Source organism: Lissotriton vulgaris, chromosome 2_1, assembly GCF_964263255.1.
Source record: "Lissotriton vulgaris chromosome 2_1, aLisVul1.2, whole genome shotgun sequence".
In the NCBI taxonomy this organism is placed as follows: domain Eukaryota; kingdom Metazoa; phylum Chordata; class Amphibia; order Caudata; family Salamandridae; genus Lissotriton; species Lissotriton vulgaris.
Genome location: NC_141687.1, coordinates 1,760,071,495 through 1,760,087,851, shown reverse-complemented (window position 1 = coordinate 1,760,087,851; position 16,357 = coordinate 1,760,071,495). Strand labels below are relative to the sequence as shown.

The 16,357-nt window shown below is 44.7% G+C and overlaps 1 protein-coding gene across 1 annotated transcript in view; it reads left to right on the top strand.

The window, feature by feature from the left end:
- The window catches only part of LOC147733250 (mucin-2-like), a 596,915-nt gene that overhangs the window by 503,353 nt on the left and 77,205 nt on the right, over window positions 1–16,357 (top strand). Inside the window, exon 40 of the mRNA XM_086958940.1 lies at window positions 10,812–10,842. Coding sequence (XP_086815066.1) covers window positions 10,812–10,842 — 31 coding nt within the window. The remainder of the gene's footprint in view (window positions 1–10,811; window positions 10,843–16,357) is intronic.

Here is a 16,357-nt window from a genome sequence, read left to right as displayed (position 1 = left end):
CCCAAAGCAAGCGCTTAGAGACCATTGGTAATAATGCGCTATATAAATATAAATTACAATTACATTACAGCCCTGCTCCCACCCAGGACACCCATAGCACATGCAGGTCAAGAAGCCACATGGAGAGGTACAGGGCCCTGCAGCCCCTGCTGAATCCTCTGCCTGCACTCATACCAATGCGGCAGAAGGTGGCTGGATTTGTTTGCTCGTGCCCAGTGAGAGGAGCTTCCTCTGCTCCTGCCGGGCAGGAGCAAACCTGTATTCCGTGCCCACATGAGCATGGGCAGGTAGTTAGAGTCCTCCCTGACGGCTCTTGCAGTCAGGGAACAGTAGTGTCCTGGGGATGGGGTCCATGTGGCCACTGGATGGCTCAGGGGAGGGGGGACCCTAACAACATTAAAAAAAAATGCAGTAAGATTCCTGGGTCACTCCAGCAGAGCTTACCATTCTTTTAAAGCACTCTGAGTAGTAAATGTGTAATAAAAAAAATTTAAGGCATGTTAATGCTTTTTATTGGTTTATGTAAAATATTGTGTGGCAGAGAAAACTTATGGATGTACCATTTAAAATCATTGCATTGAACTGGACATCGCTGACAATGCCACTCGACTACTGAATATCTCAAGAGACCTCTAACCACCTACACAGTACTGATTTACTCCTCCAATTACCCAGGTTGTACCCATTCCAGAAATCCCTCTGTCACTACCCATGCACTCCTCCAATCACCCATCCAGCATCATGTACTTATCCAATCACTGCGCCAAAACCCAAGCAGTTATAAAATCACCATGCACTGTCCTTGCTGCACACTAATCGTCCAGTCACTGCCCATGTACACATGCAATGACCCAGGCACTATCTCATGGCAAATACAGAGGAGATCATGCTCATTACAGGGGTACCTCAACTCATAGTATTCCCTATTGTATGTAGGTGTTTTCACTGAATTCTAAGTGTCTTTTAGCATAGCACTTGCTCCTGTCCTGGTACCAGTCACTAAAAAGGTGGGGGCACCGCAGGACTTTCTTCTCCTCTGTTGGTTCTTTCTGCACATCTCTTGCTTCTTCCTGCACTTTTCTTAGTCTTTCTGGACTTCTGTTGCCTCTTTCTGCATTTGTCTTGCTTCTTGCTGCACTTTTCTTCCTCTTTCTTCACATGTCCTAAATTTGTAGGCATAGTTAGAAATTAGAATTTAAAAAAACTTTGAAATTCACTGAAAAAAACATAGGTTTTAAGGCACATTATAGTTAGAAATTAGCATTTAAAAAACCATTGAAATTCACTGAAAAAAACATTTGTTTCAGGCAAGTTATAGTTAGAAATTTTCATTTATAAAACCTTAGGAATTCACTGAAAAAAGGATAGGTTTCAGGGACGTTATAGTTAGTTGGATATTTCACTCGTGCAAAACCATAGAAATACCCCTGTTATAGTTAGTTCAGCTAACTATAACTCGCACCCCCGTAATGCACTGCTGATGACGTCAGAAATCACATCATGCATGACATGGTCAGTGACATCACTGATGACATCTCAAATGACATCACTGATGACATCACTGATGACATCATCCACTTGATAATACAATGCATCACCTCATACCCTAATATAACCTTTGATAAACCCACTCTAAAATACAGACTACCATTTTTGAAACCATAGATACCAATACCAGTTACTACATACTCATTCACTAATTCTTAGGTCTACACACACATCCACACATTCACCCATACAATCACTCGTACATACAGTCACTCATCAATACAACACTATCATATGCACTCATACACCTATACAGACACTGACAGACCGCCACTCATCCATGGAGTTACTCACTCACCTAGTCATACATGCAAAGAATCAATCACACTCCCATTTCCTCACCTAAGCAGTTATACACACATAACCTCACTTATTCAAGCATATACTAACACATACTTACTCTCTTATACAACCACTGATAAAAGTACACACTCATCCATAAAACCACTCTCACAGTCACTGACTCTCACGTATAGTCATTTATATACTCCAAGTATCACATAAACTGCATTTTACATATGTAGTTACTTGGACATGTACCACTGAGATATCCAATCTCTCACTAATACACCCATAAGCATACTCTCCCACCATACAGCGGTTTCCACATGCACTCTTGAACCCATACACCCAGTGAATCAACCACTTATACATCTATGCACAGAGTCACACCTCCCACCCACCCACACGGACACTCAGTCTCCCATACAAATAATCAGGCAACCAATCAATAACCCATAAAGACACTCAGGTAGCTACTGACTAACACATGCAGCAGCTTACACAACAACAGACATACTCATACACACATTCAGACAGTTTAGTCACTAACCCATGCATTCAGTAAGATACATTTAATCACTCACTTATACAGTCAGTCACACACATTCTAAATCCTCTATCCAGACACTTATACACCCACTCATTCTTCAATACACCTTGGCATATATAGAAAACATATTTAAACCTTAGAGAAACACACAGTCACTGAATGATGTCATCAGTGATGTCATTTGAGATGTAATCAGTGATGTCACTGACTATGTCATGAATTATGTAATATGTGACTTCATCTGCAGTGCATTGCTGGGGCGTGAGTTATAGTTAGCTGAACTAACTATAACGGGGGAATTTCTATGGTTTTGTACGAGTGAAATGTCCAACTAACTATAACGTCCCAGAAACCTGTTTTTTTCAGTGAATATATATATTTTCCAGACGAATCCACGCCATGTTCCTGTCATTTCTTCGGAGGTTTTGTGCGGGTCAGGGGACCGGAGGGGACACTTTGTAAGGAGCAACTTAACAGGACACCAGTGGATGCCAAGATGATGAGCCTCCGCCGCAACTAGCACCCTAAAACCCCCCCGCATCACTCACCTTCATGAAGCGCTGCATCCTGGGATCTGTAGTTTCGCTGCAGTCACCCTGCTTCAGGTGCAGTAGTTTGAACATTCGGGAGGAGGGACCAGTGACTAACCTATCCGTGTGCGGCAGGACTGTGTTTAAAAACTTTCATTTTGGCCCGCACCCTGTTCATAGACTCTGGGCGCTGAGGAAGGCTGGACAATGCCGAAATGCATACGCCATTGAGAGTCACTAAGCTTCATTGAAGGTGTTTCCTGTCTCCCCCCTACTTGGCCTCTGCTTCTTTCTTTAAAGGAGTGTTCTGCATGTTCCACGCGATTGCCAGTATCGCGTTACAGGGGTCACCGCACTTAAAGCAGGCCTGGTCTTCACTGGTTACCGCTTCCGCGCTGCATCCCTTCAGGTTACTGAAACTTTACCAGGCTCACCACCGAAGTTCGACACTTGGATTCTGGCGGAGTTGGAGGCACCTGTGCACCACGATGGACGAGCTGGTTTTCCAGACGAATCCACGCCATGTTCCTGTCATTTCTTCGGAGGTTTGTGCGGGTCAGGGGACTGGAGGGGACACTTTGTAAGGAGCAACTTAATAGGACACCAGTGGATGCCAAGATGATGAGCCTCCGCCGCAACTAGCACCCTAAAACCCCCCCCGCATCACTCACTTTCATGAAGCGCTGCATCCTGGGATCTGTAGTTTCGCTGCAGTCACCCTGCTTCAGGTGCAGTAGTTTGAACATTCGGGAGGAGGGACCAGTGACTAACCTATCCGTGTGCGGCAGGACTGTGTTTAAAAACTTTCATTTTGGCCCACACCCTTTTCATAGACTCTGGGCGCTGAGGAAGGCTGGACAATGCCGAAATGCATACGCCATTGAGTCACTAAGCTTCATTAAAGGTGTTTCCTGTCTCCCCCCTACTTGGCCTCTGCTTCTTTCTTTAAAGGAGTGTTCTGCATGTTCCACGCGATTGCCAGTATCGCGTTACAGGGGTCCCCGCACTTAAAGCAGGCCTGGTCTTCACTGGTTACCGCTTCGGTGCTGCATCCCTTCAGGTTACTGAAACTTTACCAGACTCACCACCGAAGTTCGACACTTGGATTCTGGCGGAGTTGGAGCCACCTGTGCACCACGATGGACAAGCTGGTTTTCCAGACGAATCCACGCCATGTTCCTGTCATTTCTTCGGAGGTTTGTGCGGGTCAGGGGACCGGAGGGGACACTTTGTAAGGAGCAACTTAACAGGACACCAGTGGATGCCAAGATGATGAGCCTCCGCCGCAACTAGCACCCTAAACCCCCCCCCCCCCGCATCACTCACCTTCATGAAGCGCTGCATCCTGGGATCTGTAGTTTCGCTGCAGTCACCCTGCTTCAGGTGCAGTAGTTTGAACATTCGGGAGGCGGGACCAGTGACTAACCTATCCGTGTGCGGCAGGACTGTGTTTAAAAACTTTCATTTTGGCCCACACCCTGTTCATAGACTCTGGGCGCTGAGGAAGGCTGGACAATGCCGAAATGCATACGCCATTGAGTCACTAAGCTTCATTAAAGGTGTTTCCTGTCTCCCCCCTACTTGGCCTCTGCTTCTTTCTTTAAAGGAGTGTTCTGCATATATATATATATATATAAATAAATATCAACATGTTTTCCTCTTATGCCTCGCGATGCTGTCGATATATTCAGTGATCGGGTCATCATTGAACTTAAAGCTCTTAATAGATCGACCTTGAGCCAGCATAGACAACTTAAATACAACGATCAGCAATATAACCTGCTAATCAATAAACTCAAATCCAACCACAATGTGATTGTAAAGAGTGCCGATAAGGGCGGTAACACTGTTCTATGGAAGACATCAGACTACATCGAGGAAGCTCAGAGACACTTATCTGATTCATCATGTTACATTTTGTCTTCACAATTCACTATGGTTCAAAGTCAAAATCAGATACGCAAGCAATTGAACACTTGGAAAAGACTTAACCTTATAACTAAGGATGAATGTAACTATTTAACCAAAGACCATCCTGTGACACCTTGCTTATACTTCTTGCCTAAAGTTCATGAACTCATTACCCCTACCCCAGGTCGTCCCATCATATCGGCCATTGGGAGTATGACAGAGAATATTTCCAAGTATGTGGACTTTTTTCTTCAGCCCCATGTTGCAAGTCTCCCTTCTTACTTGAAAGACACTACAGACTTTTTAACCAAGATCCAAACTGTTGACTGGTGCAGTGATTTTTTGTTTCTAATTCTGGACATTGAATCACTTTACACCTCTATCAATCACCACCATGGTATCAATGCATGTCAATATTATTTGAACTCACGTGCCATTTGTTTCAGAGAACATAATTGTATGCTGATTTCAATGATCAGATTGTGCCTAACCTCTAATTTCTTCCGCTTCCAGAACAACACCTATCATCAATTGCGTGGTGTGGCGATGGGCTCGTGTTTTTCCCCCAGCTACTCATGTCTTCATGTGGGTTGGTGGGAGGAACGCGAGCTCAGAACCACACACGCACATTGGTCATCTCACATCGCGCATTACTGGCGCTACATTGATGATATTTGCATCATTTGGAAAGGTACACAGGAAGAAGCCCTATCATTTGTATCTGATTCAAACACTAATTCTCTCAATTTGAAATTCACCGACAATGTTAGTGTCAATGAAGCAGAATTCCTGGATGTGCATTTATTTGTTAAAGACAACAAACTTGAGACCAAACTGCATCGTAAGAGCACTGCAGGTAATGCTATCTTACATGCGCGCAGTTCTCACCCAGCGCATACCATTCGCAGCATTCCGTATGGTGAATTCATTAGAATTCGCAGAATCTGCAGTGATCATGACTCTTTAACCACGTGCCTTGAGGAATCCAAACAGCGCTTCATAAAAAGAGGCTATTCCAGAACCATTCTTGATCAGGCTTTAGTTAAAGCCTCATCAGTGGATCGAGCTTCACTTCTCACACCTAGTGACTCCACCACTGCTAGCCCCAACATTACACAGGATACTACTCACTGTACAGTCAGATTAATCACTACTTTTAGCTCAGAGGAGCGTAAGATTAGGCGCATCATTGGCACTGAATGGCCTATTATTCTGACTGACTCTATTCTTGGCCCAATGTTATCTGAAACACCCACAATCACATTCAGACGTGCGCCCTCTATGTGTGATGCTCTGGATAGAGCAGCACCTGAAAACCCACCTAAAATCAACAAAACTAATAAAATGGGCTTTTTCAAATGCACATCTTGTCGTGCCTGCAATTTTGCCACAAATACCACTCATTATGTCACTGCGTTCAGCGATGTACCCATCCCGATCAAAGAATATCTAACATGCAGATCCGAGTTTGTTGTTTACAAGCTCAAATGTACATGCAACCTGGAGTACATAGGTAGCACTAAGCTGCCTGTTCATCAAAGAATACTCCAACATATTAGAGCTATTGTAAACAGTGACAGTAATTACCCTGTGCCAGACATTTTGAGGCAATTCACGACAAGAAACTGAAAGACCTACAATATACTGTTTTATGCTCAGTACCTCAACCGAGTCGCGGTGGTGACCGCGAGAAATTACTGAGACAACGTGAATCCCAGCTTATTATGTCACTCGACACTAAGGCCCCAAATGGGTTAAATCTGACGGAAGATTTGAAATGTTTTCTCTGATTTGATCTGTATTTGGTTTTTGTCTTGGTTTCTGTCTGTCTCTCTCTTAGACTGTTACTGCTTTGATTGTTTCATTTATTCTTGTTCGAGAATCTGCGTCACCTAGTTGTCTTGGTCCGCTTTTGCTTATCTGCTTTGATGCTTTTAGCATCTGATCTATGGAATTTTCCATTCAAGCATCGGTGTTATTTTAACCCTTGCTTTTTATAATATCTATTCCTTTGCCTCACACGCAATTTTCCCTTGCTCTCCTCTGGACTTTCTTTTTACTACTTCACACATTTTTCGGTTGGGCCTTTTTTTTTTTTTTTTTCTATTTTCACATTTACTTTACGATTATTTTTGATACACTTGTATTTTATGTTCAGCACTTCTTTTGCATCACATGACTCGAATTATTGCTGTTTTTTCTAGCTGATGTGACAGCCCTTCAATTTGCAACAGTGGTATGGTTTTCTGTATTTAGGCACTATGTCTTGATTCTTCTGACACGAGTGGTTCATCTTATGTTGCTGGCTCGTATCTGCGTCTTCTGGTTTCCTTTGGCACAGAACACAGATTCTGGCACCATGTCGTTTTACTTGAATTTTGTTTGTTTCTGTGCCATTATTCCAGTATTTGACTAATATTAAGTCCGTTTTTTGAGCTGTTTTGCCTATGTCATTTGTTTGCATATTATCATCCCATAACGTGTCAGACCTTTATATATTTTTTCCCACTCACCACAGATTGTTAGTAATTGTTCATTTTGCCACCATCAGCTTTATGACACGTAGCCGAAAATTATTGTTTTTTCATCTAATTGTTTGTTTGTGAAATTTCACTGCTCTTGTCATCGCATTTTTTTAAAAACATACTTTGTGTGCACTGTTCTTTGAATTTTCTTGTCTGGGCGTGTTCCCTCAATTAAGCCCCTCCCTGTGTTGTGTATATATACTTTTAGTTTTTTCTGAGTGCTTGTATGTGAACAAGCTCCCTCGCGGAGTGAAACGCGTCATTGTGAAATAAACGTTTTTCCTGCATACTCACTTGAGTTGGATCGTCTGTGAGCCTCCCTGACTGTTTGTTGTGGCGTTCTGAGGTCTGCACCCTGCCGTAGCCTGTCATCCATTGACGGGTTGGGAATTCTTCTTCATATATATAAATATATCCACATCAAAAGTTCTGTGAAACAAGGAAAACACCGCACTCCAGCAAGGTATGTTCTTTCAGGGATTTATTATGTGCAAATAAACACCATAGACCATCTATGGTATTTATTTGCACATAATAAATCCTTGAAAGAACATACCTTGCTGGAGTGCGGTGTTTTCCTTGTTTCAAGGAACTTTTGATGTGGAGAAATTGAGGAGGACTAGCCCGTCCTCTGCACCGGCACTCGCTGTGACAAAGAGCACTCTCCTTGGGGCTGTTTGTGTTTTGGAAATATATATATATATATATATTTATATACACATACACATATACACATACACATATATATATATATATATATTGAAGAATCTGCCTGAAAATTTCCCCAAATTTGCCTCGTTGAGCTCCGGTCCTTCCCTGAAAGTTTGGGGGGATTCGTCAAGCGGGGTCCGAGATAAAAGGTGGGTCCCAAAACGTGTTTCCCCATGTTAATTTTCATAGGGCGGTCAAACTCACTTTTAGCCCGAATGGCTGAATGGATTTCCACCAAACTTGGCAAAATTGTAGGGACTGGTAGCCCGATGTGCCTTTGCTATGTCTCAAGATATGTGCTCCGGTGGATTTTGAGTAATATAGGTTAAAAAAAAATATATCTATAGGTGCACCGGGGAGCGCATCGGGCGCGCCACGCGACTTGCGCACGGAAAGCTGATTGGTTCACAGGTGTCTGTAAACATTCCAAACAGTCCGGAGCGGCCGCCATCTTGTGTCGCGGTAGGATCGAGACACAAGAGGTGGCAAAAAAAAGGGGGAAATTACTATAAGGGGGCCCAAAAAAAAAAAAAAATTCGATGTGCACGGGGGGAGCGCCCGGTACACGCACCGGGGAGCGGACCGGGGAGCGAAGCATGGGGAAAACCCAGTTTATTCACTGTGTCACCTCTACGACCCTTTCTTGCGTCAATACATCCCTTTTGCATACATTACACCTGACGTAGGAATAATGTGGCGCAGGGGCTTACAAAGTGACGCATCTACCTATATGCGTCACTTTGTAAATATGACTAAATAAGGTGCATTTTTTACAGCACTGGTGCGTCACAAAAAGTGACGCTCCGGTGGCGTAAAAGTGACGCATGGTCTCATAAATGAAGCCTTCAGTCTTCTACTCATGCGTCATATTAAATATATGACGCATTATGTTGCAAGTACTTACAGATACGTCAGTATTTCAGACGTATCTGTAAGCGCAAAAGTGATACATTGCTGGAGTGTGTCTCAAAAATGAAGCAACTCCAGCAATTCATCCTTTCACATGGGGCCAGGCCCCATGTGAAAGGGCTTGCACGCCTGCTGTGAAACAGGCGTAATATTTGGACGCAACAAAGTCATAAAAGTGACGCAGTAATATCTCATAGATTACATACATCAGACATCACATGCCATTACAACGCAGCCATTACATCGCATGTCACTACAGCGCATGCCATTACAACGAATTATAAGGTAAGTAATAGGGAATAGTAATTTCTACCCCTACACTATCCAGCACTTACCCCACTCTTGCACTCACTGGAGTGGGAATAGTAATTTATACCCCTACACCATCCAACACTCACTCTACTGTTGCACTCACTGGAGTGGGAATAGTAATTTTTACCCCTACACTATCCAACACTTACCCTACTGTTGCACTCACTGGAGTGGGAATAGTAATTGTTACCCCTCACTATCCAACACTTACCCTACTGTGGCCCTAAAAGTAATATGCTTTGTAATGGTATGCATTGTAATGGAATGCGCTGTCATCGTAGTTTCTAAAAATGCGTTGTGGTGGCATGTGTTGTAAAAACATGCGTTGTAAAGTATGTTGCGATGTAAAAACTGCATTGTAAAGGCATGCGTTGTAAATGTTTGTGTTGTAATGTCATACATTCTTCCATTTGTGATTCAGAGGGAGTTAAATTGATTAGCACTACTTGGTCTAGAAGCCGTAATGTGTGTGGTATAACCCTCTAAATAGGGACCAATACTGTACAGAAATGTGCAAGATATTTCCATATGCACACAGTTATTCCCCATTGTAATGGGTTGAACTCAGAATCTGTGGAATTTCATGTGGGGGACAAAGCCTTTAATGATATTTACCATGTCTGGTAAATGCCACACCTACTCTGCCTAACCTGTAGTGAGTGCCTATATGTTTATGAGCATGAATTCATAGTTTTTGCTGCTGTAATAGTTTCTTGATGGAAAAAGTGCTTGCGTTGGACGAGTGCTTAATTTGAGATGGTGGTGGCAGGTGGGGCCTACCACCACTCAGTTTTGGGCTCCAAAACACATCACTTTACTCATCACATTTTGACTCAGAGCAAGAAAGAAAAATACAAAACAGAGAAAGAAGTAGGAAGAGCAACAAGAGACACAAGTGGCAAAGACAAAAGGGTTGGAAGAAATCTGCCAGAGTCAAATACAGAGAGAGGCAGGAGTGTCTGGTGATGGGTGAAAGAGGCAGGATGGTGGAATGTAATACTTATCAGTTCTGCAATTTGTTTCACTAGCCTTCTTGGGCGCTAGCAAAAACAGAGATTACGTAAATGGTAACTCCTTCTGGCCACAGTAGGTAACAGTATGTTTTTTAGGCGGAACCGCAGCTCCACTAGCAACCTACAGAAAGGTTCATTTTAACTGCACCACACGTTCACGGCTCATTGAATTCATTCAGGTTAAATTTAGATACAGCACACATGGCCGCAAAAAAATCTTTAATGTTCTGTATACTAGGCAGGTTGTCTGTGTGCTACATAACTGAGTTCATAAGTCATTTACATGTTTTATGTGATATGGTCATAATTGACTGTACTTTTAAAGTCTCTTATGACATGTTTTGTAGACGGCAGGCCATGCAGACATGGATATCTGATTTGACTTTACTTGTCTAATGAATATGTCATAATTATAGATTTGTGTGCACTGGTGCTATTAATTTAGATATACTGCTGTCTAGTGTAGTCTTACTACATTGCTTCCATCATGAACTCATCCTCTTTCTCTTTTAACAAACAGGAATCCGTGAACGATTGCTGTGGCAGCTGCGGTAGGTGATGCTCTTTTGCACTAAAAGATAATGTCCCAGCATTTGATTGAAATGTATTTGTTAAAGTCATTTTTTGCTGACATACTATGAGTTAGCAAAAACCACAATTGATGGACAGAATGCAGAACAATGTCATACATACTATGAGTTAGAACCACGTTCAGAGGATCACGGGGCAAGCCAGAGCGAGTGGGCCCAACCGTACAGGTTGAGGCCTTTTAGTACTGATATCACAGGCCAAACTGCTATAGATCCCGAGCAACTGAGCCAAATACCCCTTCAGCACTTAACTCTCAGTAGTCCAAGGTTTCTCAGGTGGTGAACACAAGCTCACAACTCACAATATACAATATACATTTAGCAGAATCAATAAATGCTATATGAATACAGAGTAAAATACGACATTTACAAACAACACTGTTGTACTTGACCCTCTCTAGAGGGTCATCCCCATTTGCCTTTACCCTCCAGTTTTCTAAACCAGTTTTGTTGGCTTTCAGGACTCTGCGCACTTTACAACTACTACCCAGTGCTAAAGTGCATTTGCTACTCCCTCTCAACATAGTAACATTGGCTTACACCCAATTGGGACATTTAATATACTTGTAAGTCCCTAGTAGAGTGGCAGTGCATGAACCCAGGGCTTGTCAATTAAATGCTACTAGTGGGCCTGAGCACTAATTGTGCCACATACTTAAGTAGCATTTTAAACAGGCCTGCCATTACAGCTTGTGTGTTCAATTTTGATCTGCCATGTCCACCTGACAAAATATACTATTTGCCAGGCCTACGCCTCCCTATTTAATACATATAGGTTACCACTAGGGTAGGCACTGAACAGCCCAAAGGGCAGGGTGCAGTGTATTTATAAGGTTGAAAATTCACTTTTAAGTTTTACATGTCTTGCTAGTGAAAATAAAATCCCAAAATTCGTTTTTCACTATTGCAAGGCCTACTTCTCCCAAAGGATAACTTTGGGTTACTTTATTACATTTAATAAGTAATAACTTTCAAATGGGAGCGGGTAGGAATATTGAGTTTGGTCTCTGAAGAATATTTAATTACAACCCTGTTTAATAGAGTTGGATTTTAAGTTACAATTTTGAAACTGTCCCTTTTAGAAAACTGGCTTTTGGCCTGTCCTAACCATTTGTGCCTGTAGCCTGTATTCTGGGTCACATGACTAGGTGTAGCTGGCAGTTGATCACCTATTCCCCCTATGTGTGGTTAGAGCAGGCAGACCCTGAAGCAGAGGTCAGACCCGGGACCAGGGTTCAATTCCCGACGCGGCAGGGTCTTGAGCTCAAATGTCCATGGACTCGATAATTCTCGCTTCGGTGCCTGACCTAATCATGGGTTCACACTCTGCAACTCGGGGCATTAAGCTTGCTTAATCTCCACAACGGCCCCCTGCGGCGGGATGCCTGGCTTTCACCTTGGGGATGCCCTGTAGGGGCCATCTTACAAGGAAAAGCCAGGACGGGTTCCCAAGGCAAGCGCGGAGATACCCCTTCGGGGTCGAATCTGGCGCTATATAAGAACATAATAATAATAATAATGTCCCAGACAGTGAGGCAAAGGGGGGATAAGGTGTTGGCAGAATGGGGCATCTCTGACTTGATAGGGGGGAGAGCTTTCACCTACCTCATTTGCACATGACAAAAACCCTGCCTCAGCACACTCACAAAGGGTTTCACAGACATCTTTTTTGCCCTCAGACAAGCTGTGGCCAGGGCAGGGAGATTGGAAATTCTAGACTCCTCTGTAGGGGGAGGGCTCTAGAAGATTTTCCCACTTCAAAGAGGCCACCAGGTATAAACATTAGAATTTCAGACCCAACTCTTCAGTACACCTCTAGACCTGTGGAAGATTCAGAAGGACTGCTGTGCTGCTGAAGTCCCCGCCGGCCCAGCAGGGGCGATCCACCCGCCATCCACACAGCAAAGACCCACCACCATATTATGAGCGCTTTTCCGTCGTCGACTCGTCAGCCGGCGGAAAACAGGGTTAATATGGTGGCGGTATCTGCAAGACACTGCCATCCATATTACAATGACTGCGGAGATCAGCCTTTCCATGGCGGCGCTGCCACCATGGAAAGGTATGTGTTCTTTGCCTTTGGGGGCCAGTAGCAGTCCCCCAGGATGTTGGGGGGTTGGGGGTGCACATTGGGGGTACCTATGGTATCCCCCTGCATTTGCATGCACAAGGTGGCAGGTATCACCTGGTGCCTGTAACGTTGTGCATGCAAATCAACGACGTACATTCCCGGCATTGTGGCGGGTGGTGAACCGCCCGCCACAATGCTGGGAATAGGGTTTGCCACAGTGATGGTGGCATCCTGATGTCAGGTGCGAGACCGCCGCACCCCTTGCGGACGGTCCCACATCCAGTTATGGTGGGGGCGGTCTTTGTCCGCCTGCCATCGTAATAGGCCCCTAGGTTGGGGCTTGTGCCCGCTTGGGTCACAAATGAGGCCTTCTTCTCTCAACAACTGTCTTGACCAGATCTTGCTCCCTGCATGGCATCACTCATCACAGAGGCCTTTCCAGGCAGGCCTGGTCACCAATTTAGCTCTGCACATATTTTATGGCCTGATCAGCACAGCATCACTGTTTACAACAGCCCCACCTGGCATGCGGAGTTGCCGACTCTTAGACCTGGCATTTCTTGGCGTCGTTACCCCTGACTTTTTGCCTCTACCTCCTCTATTTTTGATGCTGTGATGGATTCCGTTTTACTGGCTTAGATGCTTTGGGCACTTTGCCACTGCTGAGCAGTGTCAAAGTGAAAGTGCTCCCTGTATGACATAGTATGAATTAGAGATTCCATGATTGGTATATTTGTTTTACTAGTAAAGTTCCTAGTAAAGTGCGCTTTGTGTGCCAAGCCTCGTAATCCAAATGCTACTCATGGGCCTGCAGCACTAATTATACCACCCATATAAGTGGCCCTCAAAAGAGAACTCAGGCCTGCCACCCCAGTGCATGCGTGCAGTTTGCTAACTGCCATGTTGTCCTGACAAGTGCACCCACTTGCCAGGCCTTACCCTTCCATTTCCATGCACATCAGACACCCATATAGTAGGCCCAAGGTACCCCCCTAGGCAGGCTGCAGAGTATGTAAAAGGTGGGACATATACTGAGGTGTGTATCATGTCCTGACAGTGAAATACTCCATTTAGTTTTTCACTGTTGCAAGGCAATCTTGCCCATAGGACAGAATGGGGAAGGCTGTGAAATATGTTTCCAGCCTATCTTCCCATAGGCTTAAGATGGAAAGGTGAAGTTTAGTGCCCCTAAACTCACAATTTAATAACACATTTTTTGTGAAGGTGGTTTTTGAATTGTTTGTTTAGAAACCACGCCTTTAGAAGTGGCTGGTTTTCTTGTTCTAACAATTCTGTGTGTCTCTGCCTGGTTGTGGATTGACTGTCTGGATTTGAATATGATAGGATCTGGGAAGTGTCTTGACCCAGGGGAGGGGTAGGTGAGACAGCAACAGGCTGACCTGCATCTGGAGTGTAGGGGGAACGAGTAGCCCCTGGAGGTGAAGAGGCCTGGGCTGCTGCCATAAAACAATGACTCCACCTCCTCCTGAGTGATTGAGGAACCAGAACCCCACTATCAAAGGAAGAAGGTGCCACTGGCAGGAAGACTCCCAGAACTGATTTAGACAGGGGTCAGTGCCCCCTGAACACCAAGACTTCAAAGACATTGAGGGGCATAACTATGAGAGCTGATTACCATGCACGTTGGACTAATCAAGACTGAAAAGATTGAAAATACTTTGCGGTCAAGAGGAACCTCTGCCAAAGAAAACAGCTGAAGAGACTGAAGAGAAGGACCGACCCTTGCTGTGTGTTCTGGGGCTGGCCTGCAGTTTGATGATTTAACTAAGGAGAGGCTGTGTGCTGCGTCCCCCTGCTTGACAACACTTTGCTGTGTGCTGTGTCCCAAAGTAAATTGTCCCCAAGGGCCCGAGGAGAGCTGGCTCCCTGTTGTGGAACTCAGGAACATCAAAGTTTCCAAGTGTGTCTCAGCGGCGCTGTGTGCATGTGCTTTTTGCAGCCTGAGACCTTTGTAAGCCTTGCATCGGGCTGTATGGCCCGAAGCCCATCCAAGTCTCAGTGACGCTGTGTGCCGGTGCTTTTTGCAGCCTGAGACCTTTGTGAGCATTGCCCGGGACTGTGTATCCGAGTCTCAGTGACGCTTTGTGTGTGTGCAGCTTGAGACTGCAGTGGCGTCCAAGGGGATGGTTGGAAAGTGCCCTGTGACTGCAGTGCCCCTGCAGTGTGATTCATCATCCACGCTGCTGTGGAGCTGTTTGTGGCCGTACCGCCATCATAACAGAGGCTGTGGATCAAGATCGCCGCCGTCTACCCTTGCCGCAACGTGCTGAAGGATTTCATAAAGCTAAGTAAGTTGTGCGGTAATCGAGATCATTGTTCACCAGAGGAATCTGCCCAAGATCATCAGCAACGGAGAAGGCAATGCCGTAACCTGTCCGGCTACAGCGTTGCCTTGCATCGGAGCTGCGTCGTTCTCAGAAGCGCCCAGCAGGACGTCCGACGAGCAGGGGGAGAGAGAGAGCAAGGCAGCGCATTCCCCAGGTAAGGCTTGGACTCCGGTCGGGAGCCACAGCGTGTGTGGCTTGGGGAGGCATGCAGGAGGAGTACAGGAGTGCTCCTGTCTCTCTCCCTCTGCATCGCGTTAGACGCGCTGAGTTCTCAAGCGTCCCGGACCTGTCCGGGACCTGCCCGGCACTCCCTAGGCTGCACTCGAAAGTGCAGGACTGTTATCTGTGGTTAGGGCCTAGTGGTGCCTGCGCTAATCACGTTGATCGGCCTGGTATTATTGTTGCATTACAAACTTGAATTAAAGAGTGCGTTATTCTCGCATTACGAACTGCCTTATTACTTACATTAAGGAGTGCGTTACACTTCATTACGAACTGCCTGATTACGTGCATTGAGTATTGCATTATTCTTGCATGACGAGCTGCCTGATTACGTGCATTAAGGATATTTAGGATAGCATTATTCTTGCATTACAAACTGCCTGATGACTTGCATTGAGGATTGCATTATTATTGCATTATGAACTGCATTAGTCTCACAATACAAACTACATTACGAACTGCATAACATTGCATTAGGACTGCATTTGAACATCGTGAACTGCTCACTAATACTGCAAGAACCTACAAGTGTTTGTTGACCTAATAACCGGCAAAGTGAAATATTACGAATACGCATATGTTGGATTTTTATCGTTTGGTCTTACCGTATTTTTCTTCTTGGCAAAGATACCACTATTTTTATACATCAGTGTAGTGTCCATTTGTGGTGTTAGCACTGTGTCACTGGGAGCGTGGTTACAAATACTTTACACATTGCCTTGAAGATAAGCCTGGCTGCTGGTGCCAAGCCACCAGGGGGTGAGCAGGGGTAATCAAAGAGGTTCTGCCTCCTTTCACTGACTAGAAGCAAGGGTCCCTATTTGGACTAAGGTAA